Raw genomic sequence first — 16,348 nt, forward strand, 5'->3', positions numbered from 1 at the left:
CACCTGACCCCTCCACTGATAATAAACCATTAATAAAACCACTAGAGAAGACCAAATCCATGAGGTTTAGTTGTGACTACGAACTTTACCTCCCAAAGATATGCATCAGACACATAAAAAGACACATACAAAGATCTCTACATCTAATGTTTCAGAAAAATCTCAAGGTGTTGTGGATTTTGATGAAATTTCATAGAGGAAGCTCTGGATGAGGAAGGAGGAGGGAATGCTGGCAACATGGACACCAGCATGTCCCAAAATGCCTCTTCCCAAAAGCCCTCTGGAGATCCAGCCTGGTGCTGATGCAATGTGGGCACAGATTGCGGCACGTTTGGGGTAAATGCTCTGCATGGCCCTTGGTGGGTGTGAGACACTGTGAGCAGGAGGCCAGACAACGGACAGCACCGGCATCTGAGCTCCTGCCAACACTGGGTCAGCTCCAGCCACACTGACAGCACCCAGCAGCAGCACAGCTTAGCACCATCCACAGCTCACCCAGGACCAGGTCACACCAGGTTTCTTCTACGGCTGGGGACCTGCCTGGGGGCTCCAGCCCAGCCGAGGGTACTTAGAAAAGAGGAAACCTGCCATGAGAGCCACTGGCAGGACTAGGAGGCACATCCAGTGGCAGCTGGAGGAGCTGTTGGAGCAGTCATCCACCACCCGAGTTCTCAAGGGCTTCAGCGTCCGCTGCCATTGAGTCAGGATGGCGTCTCTGGCCCCTCTCCACTTCCCCTGTCCCACCAGTCGGTACTGGTAGGGTGAGCAGGGGCCAAAGAAGATGGCCAGGGCCAGCTGGGGGTCCGTCAGGAGCAGCTTCAGCACACTGGGCTTTATGCCAGCACATGAAGCAATTTCATCGATGTAGCTGATAAAACTCATCTTCAAGTTCTTCCTTTCAGATGGATTACTTCAATTGGACATAAAACAGACAAAATCAAATAGCATCATCCCATCACAGTTCCCAGTTCCATGGAAAGCAAAAGCTCTGGACTCAGACACTGACCGAGCCCTGGTGTTCAGGGCTGAGCTCACTTAGCCCCAAATAAACCTAAAGGCACTGAAAGAGCCTCTGTGGGGTAGGTCCTCAGTAGTTACCTGGAGCAGGGAATAAGCAGAAGCTCACTCTTTCTCTGCAACCTAATTGTGGTCTCAAAAAACTGTTCTCACATGATACTGGCATCATTGTAATGCCACAAATGCCGATGCTATGTCCTTCACCAAGGTCCACAGGTGTGGATTTGGCCAATTTTGAGAGGCAGAGGAGTAGACATTCACAGGTAAGACTGACAAGGGGACTGGGAGAATCTGGGAGATGCAGAAAGCTTCCCATGCTGGGAGGGACGTCCAGGATTTTTCTGCTCGAGGCCTCATCTCCCTTGCAGGAGGGAGGACATGTGCTGAATCTACTTCAACAAATCTGGGACAGCCTCAACATTGGCTCTGTTGCACCTCAGACTCTTGTACTTCTGTGTAACAGCATTGCATCTGCAATCCCCAGGGCTCCTCCTGACAATCCCCATGCCTCTGTTTTCTCCCAGATTTTCATCAGTGTCCTATGAGCCAGCTCTGCGTTGCTGGCAAACCTAACCCAGCCTGCACCCCACCTGGCCTGAGGGCCCTTCCTTGCTCCTGAAAGCTGCTACAAGGCAGCATGTCTACCATCACTTTTCCCACAACCTCATGCACGTCTCCACCTCCTGTAAAATCCAAGTGCCAACAGGGCAGGATGGTAGCTTACATGTGTACACGATGGATGAACAAGTTCCAGCCTTGTCTAATACTCTTCTCGACCTGTCAAAAACTGCCACCAAAGTGTCCTCCACCCGCATAGCCTGACTAATGGGGTTTCTAGATAGGGCTTAGCACTGACCCCAGTGCTCCCTGCTGGCTGGATTTGGGAGGGAGAAGCCACGAGATGGCACCCTTGGTCTGGAGGAAACCAAATCTCCATCTTGACGATAAAAGTACATGGCTTGGAGACCTAGCGGAGGGATCTGTAGGTCCTGGGTCTTGCCATAAGCTGCTCCAGAGCACTGTGCCCTTGGTCATCCATAAAGGAACGACAAAAGTATTTCCCTACTTCGCTATGAGTGGTGAGGGAATAAATGCATCCAAGAAGTGCTGGGTGACCCAGGGGTGTCCTTCACATAACTGCATTGGGTTCCCTCTTTCCTTGGGTTAACCCTGGCACATGATGCCATTGCACTCCAAGTGCAGGAGTATCACACACCTTTCGACTGGAGGCTTCTCCTTTAAAACATCAGCCATCATCTTGCTGGTGGGAGGGAGCTTGTTCCAGCCTGAGAAGAATAGAGAAACCGAGACCTACAGCAGCACTTAAAGCTAAAAAGTTCACCCCCCTTGTATGTTCCCAGCCCCTTTACTGAGTGTTCAGTCTCAGTGACTAACTTGATGGTTACAGCAGTGTGTGTGGAGCGGCAGAAATGTGGGGATGCACTTGGGGGGGGCAGACACTACAGTGCTACTAGTGCCCATGGCTACCGTGGGCACTGTGACAGGAGCCAAAATATGCCCTAGGCTCAGAGAGAGAAGGTCAAGCTGCCCCAAGCCTCCCACCCTAGAAGATTATCACATCCTTTCACCCTGTCTCCTACCTGCAAAGATCCCTGTCACCCAGCGAGCCTGCATTTCTGCTCCCACCATCACAGAACCGGTCAGCTGGACTAAGCCAATGATGGCCAGTGTTGGCTTTTCCAGCTGGGGAGGAAAGATGCGTTTATAGAGGGAACGGTTATCATTGAAGAGGCTGCGAACTGACTCTTCAAGGAAAGAAAATGGGAAGATGTAGCCTGTGGCAAACAGCACCACGTCAATGTTTTCTTCAGTTGTCCCATCTTCAAAAACAGCAGACCTTTCCGTGAACTCCTTCACGTTTGACTTCAACACAATGGTCCCAGAGAGGAGGCAAAACGGCAGCTCTTCATTGACAATTACCTTAAAGTTGGAGCTTGCAGGTGGAAAAGAGGACAGCAGTGTTAGCATCTGGGAGGGACGTGAAACATCTTTTGTGGCCACGGTTCCCCTCCAATGGTTTGCTATTCCACAAATATCCCCTGAACTTCAAAACTGAGCATTTCACACCATTAAACCCCTCAGACTAACCAACAAAATAGTTAGAAAAAACACCTTTTGGTGGAAGCCAAGCCATAGTTTGCATGGTTAAACCATGAATTGAACTTCCGAAACCTGATCCTCCTCATGAGTGCTGATGGGAAAAGCCAGTCAAGAAAGTGGTTGAAGCGGGTGGTGCTGATCATGTCTAAGGGGAAGCCTTGGTCTGAGAGCCGACTGACTACCCATGTGCTGCTCCTGACGCTGAGGAACACCTGGAGGAAAAGGCAGCTCTCAGCCTCCTGCCCAGACATCTCGTTGCCACTTTTGCCTTGAATGGCAAATCCCACCTCCTGCACTTGGGAGCCAAGAGGGTTATCCCAAGGGCAAAGGACAGCATCTGGATGAACCAAACAGCTCGTGGTGGCTTCTGCAAAGTTCCAGCATCTGCTGAATGGCCACTGCTCAGGTGGCCCAGACTCTCCAGGAATTGCAGAGCTTCTTCAATTGCCCTCAGTTTGAAGTGCTGTTTTTTGCTGCTGGTGGGAAAAGCTTCCTGCGTGTACCCTGAGCCACCAGCTCTTGTGGCTGAGCACCATTGCAGAACTGTACCTTTGCAGCCACATGGCTCAGTTCCACAGAGAGGTCACCACCAGTGTTGCCAATGCCAACCACAAGGACCCTCTTTCCCCGGAAAGCCTCCGCATCTTTGTATTCCTGGCTGTGGAGGTACTGCCCTTTGAAGCGAGTGTCGATACCTAGGCAGAAAGCAGGGAGCATCTCCTACTGCCAGATACATTGGCTTGCCTCACTCAACTTCATTCCTAGACCCTCTGCAACTCCTGACCCTCCACCACCCACCTCTGCTTGCAGCTGAGAAGCTGTAGAGATCTCAGCTCCCAGAGTGATGCCACCCTCCTGCACAGTCCTGCTTTGCAAATTCTCATATAGGAGCCTAGCTGCACCTTTATGAGGTGTTTTTCCCAATCTCGGGAATGCCCCCCACCATTTCTATGGGGTGAGGGTCCCACCTGCCCCAGCATGGAGGCTTCATGGAGCAGGCAGGCTTGCAGAGGAAAATGCAGCCAAGGGACCCATGGATGCTGCATGAAACCCCAGGGGAGAAGCCCCAGCCCCCCTTCCTGCTGAGGCAGGATTTACCTGGGAAAGAAGCCAGTGGTAAGTAGGGCTCCTGGAAATGGCCAGTGCAAACCATGACGGCATCAAAGATGTGCGACTTCTGGATACCATTGGTCTCAGTGACCACCTCCCACTGGCCTGAGGTGGCGAAATCCGGGCGCTTCCTCACACTGAGAACTGTTGTCTTGCACCAAAGCCCAACAAAACAGCAGTCAGGTACTGCACTGCGTTTCACAAAGGACCATCCTGCAAAGGGTGGGGCTGGCAGGGGCAGGCTGGGTCCCTGGGGAGCTGCATATCACCTCTGAAGCTGTTAAATCCCATGCTGCACCTTCCCCCTGGTGATGGCATTGAGGGGGAGATTAACCAGGCAGCCCATGTTGGAGCAGCCTAATTTAAAACTTGGAGCCAAAAAGGCTGTGTTCAGGATGCAAAAGGGACATGGTCCTCAAGGGATCACATCTGGCATTGTATTATCCCACCTGGGTGATGCCCTGGTAACTGCTGCCACTGGTGGCTCTACTGCCCCTGATGTTTGGGGTCCCCGCTCACCTTGAAGTGTATGTGCCGCAGGAGGTCAAAGTGCCGGGCATACATCCGAAAGTACTCCATGAGGAGACTGTGGGGTAGGTAACTGGGAAAATAGTCTGGGCAGGGAAAGTCACTGAAGCAGGACATCTCCTTGGAGGTGTTGGTAATGACTGACTGGTACACACTGACTCTTCCGCTGTCCATGGAGCTCTGTGTGAAGCCAGCAGTGCCATTTGCAGGTGTATGGGGGAGGAGTTTCTCCCCCCAAAGTACCTGAGTATTTTTCCTGCTTGTATTTGGGTACAAGGAATAAACCAGGATTAGTGCCTGGTGACCATGCCTTCCACTCCCTCCATCTCCTGCTCCACCTTGGAGTCATGTGGAGCCCTGTGCCTGGGACAGGGACATTCCGCAAGGGCATGGCCACCTTTTTCTCTTTGCTGCAAAGCAAAAGGCATCCAAGGGAAGGGATAAACCCAGGGACAATCCTCCCCCTTCTGGCAGAGCCCACTGACCGTGTAGCGCCAGAGCCCCCCGATGTCCTCACTCCTCTCGAAGCAGGTGGGCTCCAGCCCCTCATCCAGGCAGCATTTGAGAGAGGCCAACCCGCTGACCCCGGCCCCGATAATGGCCACACTCCGCACCATGCTGTCCTGCAGCAGGCAATAGGCCATCATGCAAGCGACTGGAAATAACTCAGAGATTAGCAGAAACACCAGTCTTTTCTTCCTATCCCAGCAAAACATCCCTGGTCTTCTCTGGCTGAGGGTGTCCACAGAGGACAACTGTCTTTGTAGAAAGCCATCGCCATTTCTTAGCTTAAGCATTATGGATGGACGCTGCTCATTACCCTTCCTGCTGTGCTAAGCTTGCACTGAAGGCCCAGCAATTCCCCTCCTGCAGGTGGGGGAAAAGGACTTTTAAACATCACTGTGCTGCTGCTTCTATTTATTCTGTTTCCTGGAACAAACCAGGGCACACAAAGACAGGGAAAGGGCTTGCAGCTATCTGCTTCTGTCTGCACAAAATTATCCTCCTGAAACTTTTTCAGGGAACAATCCAGCTAAGATGGCTCATTTTCATGCTTTGCTTTTTTAACTTCCCATTAAAGGACTTCTTCTCAAAAACAAAAAGTTTGTGGTTTTTTGGTTTGGCTTTTTTTTTAAGTGATGCCTGCCTGAGCAGGAGCACAGCTCAGTGATTCAGAAGTTAGACAGCACTGTGAAAATGTGGCTGGGATTACAGAATATACAAAAGATAAGAAACCCAGGAAACGCAGGGTATAAATGGAAGGAACTCAAAGCTCGGGTAACTGTGTAAACTGAGCTGTACCGAACTTCACTGGAAAGCAAGAAAACTGGGAAGAAAATGACCCCACATTAACTTTGATTAGATAACAAACATTCCTGCTGCAGACTCTGAAGAAAGAGTTATTTATAACTTTTTCCGTATCCGTTTTGTGTCAACAAGAGCGTTAGTGTAAACAGGAACTGGAAGAAACTGCAGAAAGCCAGGGAAAAATGAGGGGGGAGCAAAAAAATTCCTCTGCATCTAAAAGCCTAGCCTGAGCAGCCCCTTGATCTGCAGAAACAGGGCAGGATGTGCCACCCCCCATTTCTGGAGCCTCCCTCGGCTTTGGCAAAAGGCAGCAACATGGCCGGGATACTAAAGTCACCCCCCTTTTCCAGCGCTGCCTACAAACAGCTTTGCTCTGATAGGTCCCCACAACACCACCATCTCCCCCCACCAGCAGCAAGGCGAAGCCAGTGGCGAATAACAAAACCCCACGGCGCTGGATGCCCACTTTTAAAACCTACAAAACCCAGCCACAAAGAAGTGAGGAGCAAACCTTGCAGGGCAGTGCTGTGCCTTCACTGCTCGAACTTTGCTTCAAGTTTCTCTCACGGCAGATTTGAAGGAAAGGCTGAAGTTCGAGCACCTCGCTGCACCTCTTGCACCACTGACCTTTACACTCACATTCCGCTTCTCTGCTGTGCTTAAATGCACTGACAGAAAGTTCACAACGGCCCTGTGGCAGTGCCTGGTAGAAACATGGACTGTAATTACAAAGAGGCTGTGCTTGCAAGAACTTGCACGCTGCAGCTCACTGCTGCCCCAACAGCAGCCTGGGGTTGTCCTGATTCATCCCCCATGTGCTGCTTGTGCTGGACAGGGGCTCACTTGGCATCCCTGGGAAATCAGAAAAACACATTCTCTTTGACCCCAGGCAAGCAGATGGCATGGATGGGTGACACAGTGCAAAGTGCAGCCTAATTCTGGTTGGTCAATGAAAGTTCCTGCGGACCCAAGCTTGTGGGTTGCCCACAGCACCTGCTGGCATGGCCCCAGCCCAGGCATGGGGACCCCCCAGCTCTTCCAGTGCACGCTGAATGATAAGGCTACAGTCAATGAGGTTCTATTGATTGAAATACTCTCTGCATACAAAACGAAGTCCCAGGATTGTCCTGAAGGTGCTGGGCAGCACAGGGAAGCAGAGCTGGAAGTGGTCAGCCCTACAGAATATCAGCCTTGGTCTCAGCGGTGACAAATCACCACAGCCAGGGCTCTTTTGATGAGAAGTTGCACTGATTCAACCCAAACTGGGATTTTTCAGTAATAGGATTTAAGGTTGGAGGAAGGGACAGCCTGACCTGCAGACCCAGCCCAGAAACCCCCTTGCTGGACTAAAGACCCCAACTTCCAGGTGATTTGGGGCAGGGCTAGGCACCTGTGCTCCTTTCCATCTAACACCCAAAGCTGTTTTCAGTAGTCTTGTCCTCACTGCATCCAGGCCAGCATGGTGCAGGCACATCCATACTCTGCTCACCACAGCAGGTGGGAGAGCAGCAGAGGGGCAGAGGCTGCTAGCCCCAGGTAATCAGGTCTGCAAAGCTGTGTCTGGGAGAGAGCTGGAACAGAGAGAGGTTTTGTGCTGCTGGTTGAAATTTTTAATTTGTTGTGATCTGCTGAAATTCCTTTCCCCTTGTCCCATGGCACACTGTGGGGCCGTGCGACCTGAAATAACATCCCCAGGGACAAGACAAGACCCTAAAATCTACTGGAAACAAAGCAACAGGGCAGCCATGAGCAGGAGGAACCCCACCACCATCAGGAGAGAAGGGAAGGGGCTGGAGATGCCAGTAGGGACTCGTGTTCTTGTGGGCTTCAGGGTCCGGTCCCACTGGGTGAGGATGGCCTGGCGTGCCCCCTTCCAGCGCCCGGGGCCCTTCAGCCGGTACTGGTATGGGGTGCAGGGGCCAAAGAAAACAGTGAGGGCCAGCTGGGGGTCTCTGCAGAGCAGCTCCATCATGCTGGGCTTCACACCAATGAAGGAGGCAAGCTTGTCCATGTAGACCAGGCAATCGGTTTTGAGGACTTCGTCAAAGGACAGACCAAACCTTAATGAATGGGAGAAGAAAAAGAGGTGGGAGAAGAATTGGTGTCAACAGGGCTGAGGGGAACTGAAGGTCAAATCCTCTGCACAACCACTGATAATGCATCTGAACACAAGTTGGCTCCTCTTAGAAAAAGAATGGGTGCACATGCAGTGCAAACCTGGGTCTGTCTGGGCCTAAATCATATAGTGATATAGCATGTGTAAAGTGATGCTGGATCAGGTACACACCTTTCTCACGTGCATTAGCTGGTCTTTCATTTCATCACACACAAGTTATATCTGGCCTCCCCTTCATTTTGGTGGACCTCTTGTAAAAGACTTTGTCAAACCAGTTGGTTTGGGGTTGTTGTTTTGGTTTTGGGTTGTTTATTTTTTTTGGTGGTTTTTGTTTATTTGTTAGTTTTTTGGTTTTGTTTTTTTTTTTTAAACCCTGGCTTTCCCTTTGCTCTCTGCAGAAAAGTCACATGCAGCATTAGAAAGGCAGCACCCTTGTACCCTTTAGTTTCTCTCACATTCTTTTCCATCAAGTATTTAAAAAAATGCAGGGTAAATAGGAGAATTGCTTCCAGTTTTCCTTCTCTGCAGAATTCACAGTTTCATGTCCTACCTTCAGTGGGAAAAGAGCCATGTGTGTTTAGCTTTGTACAGTACAGCTATCATTCTGTGCAATTCTGTATTTTACTCTTGTATACCTTTTCTGTTGTAGCTATCCAGGTGAACTATGGATTGACATATCACCCATTTTCGTAGTTTTATCTCATTCATTTACCTCTGTTTCTTAGCCTTTTATTTGACCCTTTGCCTGCCCATGAACTACATGCCAGTGTGCGTAGTTCACAGTGAGTCATCTCTCCATGCTGAGAGGTGAGGCAATTGTATGTACACCTCAGGTTGGAGGTTTTTTTTTCCCAGCTGAATTACTTTGCATTTATTACCATTAATTTCTCTGGCATTTTACCTTGCAGTCCCTGGGGAACCTGGCACAATTCCCCAACTCCCAAGAAAGTTTTAGTTTTGACTACTCTGAATTCATTTTTTCCTGAATTCATTTTCCTGAATTCATTTTCAACAAGCAGAATATCTGTCAAATCAAAGCTTATGTTGAGTGAGTGCAAGTAAAAGGGGTGGCTGGATCTGGGCATCTCTGCCTTGTCTCTGCTATATGTGTGGGGAGCAGCCACAGAGCGTGAGCCTGCATGTTGCTGCCCCCCAGACTCCAGGGGCTTGTCAATCCACTGCAAAAAGCTTTGTGGCTCTGCTGAATGGCTTACCATTGTACTTGGTTTTTGCTCTTCTCATATACTTCCTTCTCCATGACAGACTGAGGAGGCAACTGACACAAGCCTAGAGGAGAGAGGAGAGCATCCTGCAGAGTTTAACTCCTGGGGAGACTTGAGCACTCATTCAGAGATACAAAACATGGAACCCCTTCCAAGGGAGGCAGGAAAGCCTCGGTGCTCAGATTTTGCTCAGCAGTGGCAATTCTGCCAGAGGCCAGTCCTCCACAGTGGTACAAATTCACCTGCACTTTTTCCTCTTCTTACAGATTTGTGCCAACGATGTGGGGTGAGATGGGCCATGCAAACCACAGAGTCTATCATCATCCCAAAGAGAAACTTCAGAGCTTCCTCTGGCTCTGTGGAGGAGCCTTAATGCAGCCCTACACACAAGCCTAGTAGGAAATTATTTTTATAAAACAACAAAACAACCCCCAGTGGTATTTTTCTCCGTACACCCATAATTACAAATAATTCCTTTTTTGTGCGGCAAAGGGACTCTTCCTCTCTGGTAGCCGCTGTGGACAAACAACCCTGTCCTTTACAGAGAAAAAAATTCTGCCAGAGTGGCCCCACCACAGTATCTTAAAGACAACTCTTATTTATGCATCCAGGTTTACATATCCATCTCTGTGCTCTGACTTCTGAGATATTTTAGGGAAAAAATACTATCTTCAACAACATAGTTTAGACTGTGGTTTGCAGACTCAGGTGCAGGACTGCACATCAACTGGGTCACAGTGAGGAACGGAGCGCACACTCTTGGCTGGCAGCAGGCAGGTACAAAGTATTAGCTTAGAAACATCAACTTAACTGGCAAGAAAAAAGTGATTTAAGGGATGTGTCATGAACTTGCATGTAGCTTGGACCAAGCATACACCATGTTGCTATAGCTTAGCTGAAGTGAAATAACTTGGAAAGTCTGAGCTCTGGAAATGCTCCCTTGTCCACACTGAAGAGCTCACATTAGTTCTCCTACCTTTGAAGACACGGGTCACCCAGCGTGCTTGCATCTCTGTCACAGGCATGATGGCTCCAAGTGGCCTGATCAGCCCAAGGATGGCCAGAGTGGGCCACTGCAGGCAGGTTGGGAACACATATTCGTAGAGGGATGCGTGTTTGTTTTCCACCTTGACGAGTGCTTCTTCTAGGAATGGGAAGGAGACATCGTAGCCTGTGCAGAAGACGACGATATCAATGGGCTCCTCCTCAGGACAGTTGTAGAAAACAACTGTGTTGTCCTTGAACTCCTTCACACTTGGCTTGATGGTGATCCTCCCTGTCAGGATGTAGCTTGGAAGGTCGTCACTGATCACAGGCTCACGCACCAGGCGTCTGTGGAGAGCAGAGGGGCTCAGAGCATTGGAGACCATGAACAAGCCCTGCTGGTGCCCCTGCTCCTCATCCCCTCGGCCCTCCAGCCCCACAACCTCTCAGTATCGTTTGCTCAGAGCAGACAGCCCTGCCCCTCCCTTCTCCAAACACTGACATATTTCACCCTTGCATGAGTGTCACCCTGTCCCACAGCCTGAGTGACTCATGGACATCTCCTGCCTTCTTCCTCTCTTCACTCCATTACCCTTCAAACCATCTCTTTACAGAGCTGATCCATGCTTTAAGCCTCCTCCTCTTTTCCCAGGGAGCCTCACAAGGAAAACTCCTCTGGTCCTTCCTGGACTTTTCCAGTGTGCTCCATCTCCTAAGGGGGCACACCTAAGTGGGCTACAGCTTGTCTGCCCCTGCTAGGCTATAAACTCCCCACTGGAGACCACCCTAGTCTGGGTGTTGATTGCGGCATTGGTTGATGTTGATTGCTGGAGATCTCCCCAACCCACATCACAAGCCCTGTGACACCACACGGGATGGGAGACACCAAGAAGTACCTCTCCTCTGGTTGAAGGCCATAGTTTTCATGCTTGAACCGCTGGTTCACCTTGTAGTTAATCAACCCCCATGAAAGGGGTCTGGGGAGGTTGTTTCTGATCAGGCTCATAAGGCGAGTGTTAAAAACCATGTCCCATGGGTAGCCATGGTCAAACACACGACTGAGCACCCAGGCACCTTCTCTGGTGCAAATGGTCACCTGGGAGAGAGCGGAGAATCAACAAGTTGGGTGATGAATTTGACTTTATAAAGCAAACAAAGGGGTAAAGCACAAACAGCTTTGCAATCAAAAAAGCAGCAACAGCATCTTTAAGAACTCTCGGCAGCTGGTGATGGAGGTTAAACAAGAGAGAAGAAAACCACCAGCTTGCTTTAAGGATTTTGATCAAGAAATACAGATCCAGAAATACTGTTTGACACTAAACAGGGTAAACCCAGCTTTCTCTCCCTGCAGTGATGGCAAACTCAGCTATTGCCTCCAGCATCACCCTCCCGGAACTCCTGAGGTGGCTGGGTGGCTGTACCTTTGTGGCTACACGACTGGCCTCCACTGCAATATCCACTCCTGAATTGCCCATGCCGACCACGAGGACGCGCTTTCCCTGAAACACATCAGGGTGCTTGTACTGCCGGCTGTGAAAGTACTGGCCTTGAAACCTCTCGATGCCTTTGGGAAAAGAAACAAAGCTTTTAACTACACAAGCTTTGTAGGTTTGGTTAGGAGACCTGGCATAGAGATAATTCAGGGGGCAAGAACAAGGAAGTGCAATCCCTGGCCAATGGGGATTTGGGAAGGTACAGCGCCCCCATCTCACACACATAGAACTGGTGCTTCCTCTCTAAAATGAGGTCTCACGCACCCATGCACTCCAGTGAGCAGTGACACATGCGCTGGATGGGACTTTAGACAGTTTATGTGAAAGAGCTGTGCTGGTGCAGTCTCAGGATTCAGCCTTTACAAGATGGAGATACAAAGATTCAGAAAAGCCAGTAACCTCTTCCATTCTGTGAACAGCTTCAGAAGCACTTGACAATGCTGATGACAAAGCAACCCTTTCTATCCTGACAGCTGGCTAGGTTCATCACTGCAGTGCTTAGTACATCTCTGTCAAAAATGATGGAGCTTCACTGAGAGGACCTTGTCCCATGTCACATACTGTGCAAACAGTTTCTTCGTGCCAAATCATCCTATCTTAAAGATTTATTCGTGCCAGTGCCTGCAGAGACAAAGCTGCTGAAGCACAGGATGTATTGCTGTTCATGCCAGGAGGTTTGAAAAGCAGAAGCAAGTAAAGGAAGCATTTTCCCCAAGGAACATCTAACCCTTTTCCCCCCAGCCCGTAGAAGCAGGTAACCACAGGCAACCAAGTACTGTACCAGGAAAACAGTGCAGGGGGAGGGATGGCTCATAGAAATTGCCGCTGCAAACCATAACAGCATTGAAGACATGTGACGTCTTCTTTCCGTCCACCTCCGTGACCACATCCCACTGTCCCGTGGTAGCAAAGTCTGGTCTTTTCTGGATGCTGACAACGGTGGTCTGAAATATGGAAGCGAAGCAGTGTTCTCACTAGCAGCCAGCATGTGTGGGAAGCAGGACAGTGACAGGGCACCCACCACTCACCTCAAATTTGATGTGCTTCCGGAGGCCAAAGCGCTCAGCATAGCGCCGGAGGTAGTCCAGTAGCCGGGCATTGGGTAGGAACACTGGGAAGTCCTCAGGGTAGGGGAAGTCGGAGAATGCTGACATCTCCTTTGAGGTGTTGCTGATGACTGACGGGTAGAGGCTTGGCCGGCCAGCCTCGATTTGCTCCTGGCATGGCACCCCGGGGTGCAGCAGGGAGAGTTCAGCACCCAGCAAGCTCTTGCACCCCTTCCCCACTCACTGGAGCCCAGCTCAACCCGCTCCCCAGCCTGCAAAGCTGCAGCTCCTGCCAGAAGCAGAACAGGCGCTGCTGACTCACCGTATAGCGCCAGAGCCCCCCGATGTCCTGGCTCCGCTCGAAGCAGGTGGGCTCCAGCCCCTCATCCAGGCAGCACTTAGTGGCAGTCAGCCCACTGACACCCGCGCCCACCACCGCCACTCTCATCTCTGCTGTCTTTGCTGGGATCCCAGGGACTTAACCTGGGAGAAACCCCACAGACAGTCACCACTCTCTGAGGGAACAGCTGCTGACATACCCTCTATAGAGGAATTTCTCTACATGCCACCCCCAAAACTTCATTCCCTCTACCAGCATTCTGGGGTCTTCATTTACAAGTTTAAATCTTAATTTTCTCATTTTCTTCCTAACTTTTATTTTATTTTAATAAATCCATCCGCTTTTACAGTGCACTCACCAAGCTGCTTCCAAAATCCTGCAGCAGTGCTGGAAACTCTCTTTGAAGGTATGTAGCCAAGCCACAGGTCACTGCCAATATTTATTTATAAGCTGTGTTTAAACTATGCCTCCTTAGCAGTCTTGCAAATATTTGTATTTTATCTTTGGAGACCTGCCCCTGCCTTTCTCAGACAAGAAAACAAAATGTACACCAGGACTACTGAGTCTCTGCCCCCCTGACTGAGTCCTGTCCTCTATCCCCAGGGAAGATGTTACTGACTTTGACGTGGCTAAGGAGGCAGGTGAAGGGCTACGGGTATAGCACAGCTTGGATTTAGGGCTGTTTTTTTGTCTGCCTCCCAAAGTCAGCCCACTGGGGATGTCAGGGCTGCAAATAGTTTAAAAGACAGCAGTCCATGGCTTGATACCTAGCCCCATGAGGGTCACAGGGTAGAGATAATGGTGGACCCAAAGCCCTCTTGATACTGCTGGGCAGTGAAACAAGGGATGATGGCCAGGCAGCTCAGGCTGGACATTGCCAGAGCAAGGACCACCACACAATGCCCTCATCAGTCTTCACTGCAGCAGTCCCTGGTTTAACCCCAGCACCATCAGGTAGCACTGTGCTTGGCTGAGTTAGTTATTAACCTGGTGCACTGTGACAGCACTACAGCTTGCTGGCACCAGCTCTTTTGTCCCAGGAAGCAGTTTCAGCTTCTGCCAGACACAGAGGATGGTGTAACCACCAGAAAAAAAAAACAAAAAGTCCTCAATAGAAAAATGGGGTAGGACACTGTTTTCTAAACCCCACTAAATTCCCCATGAAGAATTTCAATTTTCAGTAGGAAGGCAGCACCTAATGAATACTCCACTTTCCAAGGCTGGAATGAAAACCGGACTTTTTCTTTTTTTCAGTGAAGAAAGTGATAGAACAAGCTGCTCATTGCTAACTATTTTGTGGGAGGGTTTTTTGCATAATGTGAGTTAACTTTTATCACAGACATCTCCCAGCTATGTATGCTATTTAATTCCCTACCCTTCTGCAGAGAAGCTAGAAATAACAATTAGGAAACACCATCCCAGCTGCCCCATGCCTGTTTCTGCCACACTGTCTCTGCAATTATGTGTAGCAGTGAACCTCAGAGCCTCAAGATGTGGGGCAAGGAGGGATGGAAAGGCTTTGCAGCCACCCAGGAACACTTACCTCCTAGCCTTGGCTGCCTGTGCTCTGTCTTGCCACTGCTGCAAGGAGAGTCCCCTCTCGCTCCCAGTTTATAGGTGAGACACAGCCCTTTGGCAGAAGCAGGGCAGAGCAAGCAGCTCCCCTCGCACAGGCACGGTCACCCCACTCACACAGCAGTTGCACAACCAGGATTTGCAGTGGGAGGAGTGGCTGTGCAATTCTGCTGTTGTGCAGAGTGAGCCGGATGGCCTGGCTGCTGAACACTGAAGGGGGATATCATGTGGGAACGAGAGACCAAAGTGGTCCAAATGTGTTCTGCAGTCATGCAAGAAGTATGTGTGTGCAGGAGTGACTCCAGCTGTGGGATGTTTTCACTTGCTTCATGGCTGCCTTTCCAAAAGGAGACAAAGCAGTTACTGGACAGCAGGTTTTCAGCAGGAATTTGCCCCTAGAGCATTCTTCAAAAGAAAGCAGAAAAGCGGTCATTGCTCCCAGGCACAAAGGTTGCATTGCACCCTCAGCCACAGGTATTGCTGCTGGTGTGGGCAGGAGGCTTCCCATGCAGACTGGAAGAGCATGAAATGGCCACAAACACTAGTGTACCAAGGTCCTAAGCACAAAGAAAGTGGAAAGGTTAACTGAAATATCAGTGGAGGACATAGTACCCATCCAGGTATCTCCCAGGGGTAAATGATCATGGAAATGAAGGAGACAAGGGTGGCATTGGACAGGCTTTTGTTCCCAGCTACTCAATATACTTAGGAGTGACTGGTGAGAAAGTATGAAATCTCTGCAAATGAATACAGCTGGACACAGATGCCATGGAGAAACAGTTGATAGAGGACTGGATCTTTAGGAAAAACAGCATTTAGGAAAAGACAAAGTGATATTTGTGCCATGGGGGTGACAGCAGACTGCTTACTGGGGCTCTGCAGTGTGAGTGCAGGGGACATGGTGAAAGCTGATGGCCCCATCAAGACATCACCTTGACAGTGACAAAGGCACCCCCAGAGCAGTGGGCCAAGATTTTATATCAGCTCTTTAATCAGTTTGAATAACCAAAGAGGCTGCAAGGAGGGTCAGAAAAACCTATTTGAGGTTTGCAGAGTAGAAGGTGGTAAATAAAGCAGCTCCATCCAACAGAGACATCTGTTCAGAGCCTGCTTTCAGATCTGCAGAGGCACGAGATGAGCCTATAGCTGAGAGTTGAAGCTAGAGGTGGAAATAAGATGCATATCGGTAACAAGGAAGGTAATCAGCCATAGGAAAAGTCTGCTGAGCTCTGTGGTGAACCCAGGCACTTGAACAAAACACCTTTGTTTTGTGGAGGACAGGACTCACTGCTGCTGTGCCGGGGCACTGCTGGGAGTACAGCAGCTTGGGCTGCCACCCACCTGCAGCACCCAAAAAGAGACATCAGCCTTCTCTGGCTTCCCTGCCCCAGTGTCTCCTGCTGTTTCTGCCCAGTGCCTGGCTCCTGGGATTGTCCTGGGAGCATATTAGGTTTAGAGCACATGTGCAGTCTGGGGCTGACTGTGCC

At 50.1% G+C, this 16,348-nt stretch overlaps 2 protein-coding genes across 10 annotated transcripts; both read right to left on the bottom strand.

The window, feature by feature from the left end:
* Window positions 1-46: 46 nt before the first annotated feature.
* On the bottom strand, window positions 47-6,849 carry LOC134155233 (dimethylaniline monooxygenase [N-oxide-forming] 4-like). 8 transcript variants are annotated; one of them, XM_062602182.1, is made up of 9 exons: window positions 6,596-6,840; window positions 5,262-5,431; window positions 4,768-4,956; window positions 4,237-4,399; window positions 3,688-3,833; window positions 3,151-3,350; window positions 2,619-2,971; window positions 2,234-2,303; window positions 47-910 (listed from the first exon to the last, which is right to left on the bottom strand). In XM_062602182.1, the coding sequence occupies exons 2-9, from the start codon at window positions 5,421-5,423 to the stop codon at window positions 523-525; spliced, it is 1,671 nt and encodes a 556-aa protein (XP_062458166.1). In that variant the 5' UTR covers window positions 5,424-5,431; window positions 6,596-6,840; the 3' UTR covers window positions 47-522. The 8 variants fall into 8 exon arrangements, with proteins under 8 accessions (XP_062458166.1, XP_062458164.1, XP_062458165.1 ...); XM_062602180.1 differs by having other exon boundaries at window positions 5,262-5,508; XM_062602181.1 differs by having other exon boundaries at window positions 5,262-5,531.
* A 295-nt stretch (window positions 6,850-7,144) lies between these two features.
* FMO1 (flavin containing dimethylaniline monoxygenase 1) lies at window positions 7,145-15,016 on the bottom strand. Of its 2 annotated transcripts, none has more exons than XM_062602152.1 (9): window positions 14,830-15,016; window positions 13,269-13,429; window positions 12,929-13,166; window positions 12,682-12,844; window positions 11,829-11,971; window positions 11,304-11,503; window positions 10,400-10,755; window positions 9,415-9,487; window positions 7,145-8,144 (listed from the first exon to the last, which is right to left on the bottom strand). In XM_062602152.1, exons 2-9 carry the CDS (start codon window positions 13,331-13,333, stop codon window positions 7,802-7,804), a joined length of 1,581 nt encoding a protein of 526 aa, XP_062458136.1. In that variant the 5' UTR covers window positions 13,334-13,429; window positions 14,830-15,016; the 3' UTR covers window positions 7,145-7,801. The 2 variants fall into 2 exon arrangements, with proteins under 2 accessions (XP_062458136.1, XP_062458135.1); XM_062602151.1 differs by having other exon boundaries at window positions 12,929-13,117; window positions 14,830-15,014.
* Window positions 15,017-16,348: the final 1,332 nt, after the last annotated feature.

The sequence above is a fragment of the Pezoporus occidentalis genome, unplaced genomic scaffold, assembly GCF_034315485.1.
Source record: "Pezoporus occidentalis ecotype Australia unplaced genomic scaffold, CSIRO_AGI_Poc_V1 ctg76, whole genome shotgun sequence".
In the NCBI taxonomy this organism is placed as follows: domain Eukaryota; kingdom Metazoa; phylum Chordata; class Aves; order Psittaciformes; family Psittacidae; genus Pezoporus; species Pezoporus occidentalis.

What these genes read in the sequence shown, in the direction of transcription:
- LOC134155233 (XM_062602179.1), bottom strand. Translation starts at nt 5,573, where the DNA reads ATGCTTAAGCTAAGAAATGGCGATGGCTTTCTACAAAGACAGTTGTCC. An exon ending in TGCGGCACATACACTTCAAG is followed by an intron (nt 4,400 to 4,767) that starts GTGAGCGGGGAC and finishes CTTTGGTGCAAG; the next exon opens with ACAACAGTTCTCAGTGTGAG. An exon ending in GGTGACAGGGATCTTTGCAG is followed by an intron (nt 2,304 to 2,618) that starts GTAGGAGACAGG and finishes TATTCTTCTCAG; the next exon opens with GCTGGAACAAGCTCCCTCCC.
- FMO1 (XM_062602151.1), bottom strand. Translation starts at nt 13,394, where the DNA reads ATGAGAGTGGCGGTGGTGGGCGCGGGTGTCAGTGGGCTGACTGCCACT. An exon ending in CCCCCTGCACTGTTTTCCTG is followed by an intron (nt 11,972 to 12,681) that starts GTACAGTACTTG and finishes CTTTTCCCAAAG; the next exon opens with GCATCGAGAGGTTTCAAGGC. An exon ending in AGCAAAAACCAAGTACAATG is followed by an intron (nt 8,145 to 9,414) that starts GTAAGCCATTCA and finishes CCATTCATTAAG; the next exon opens with GTTTGGTCTGTCCTTTGACG.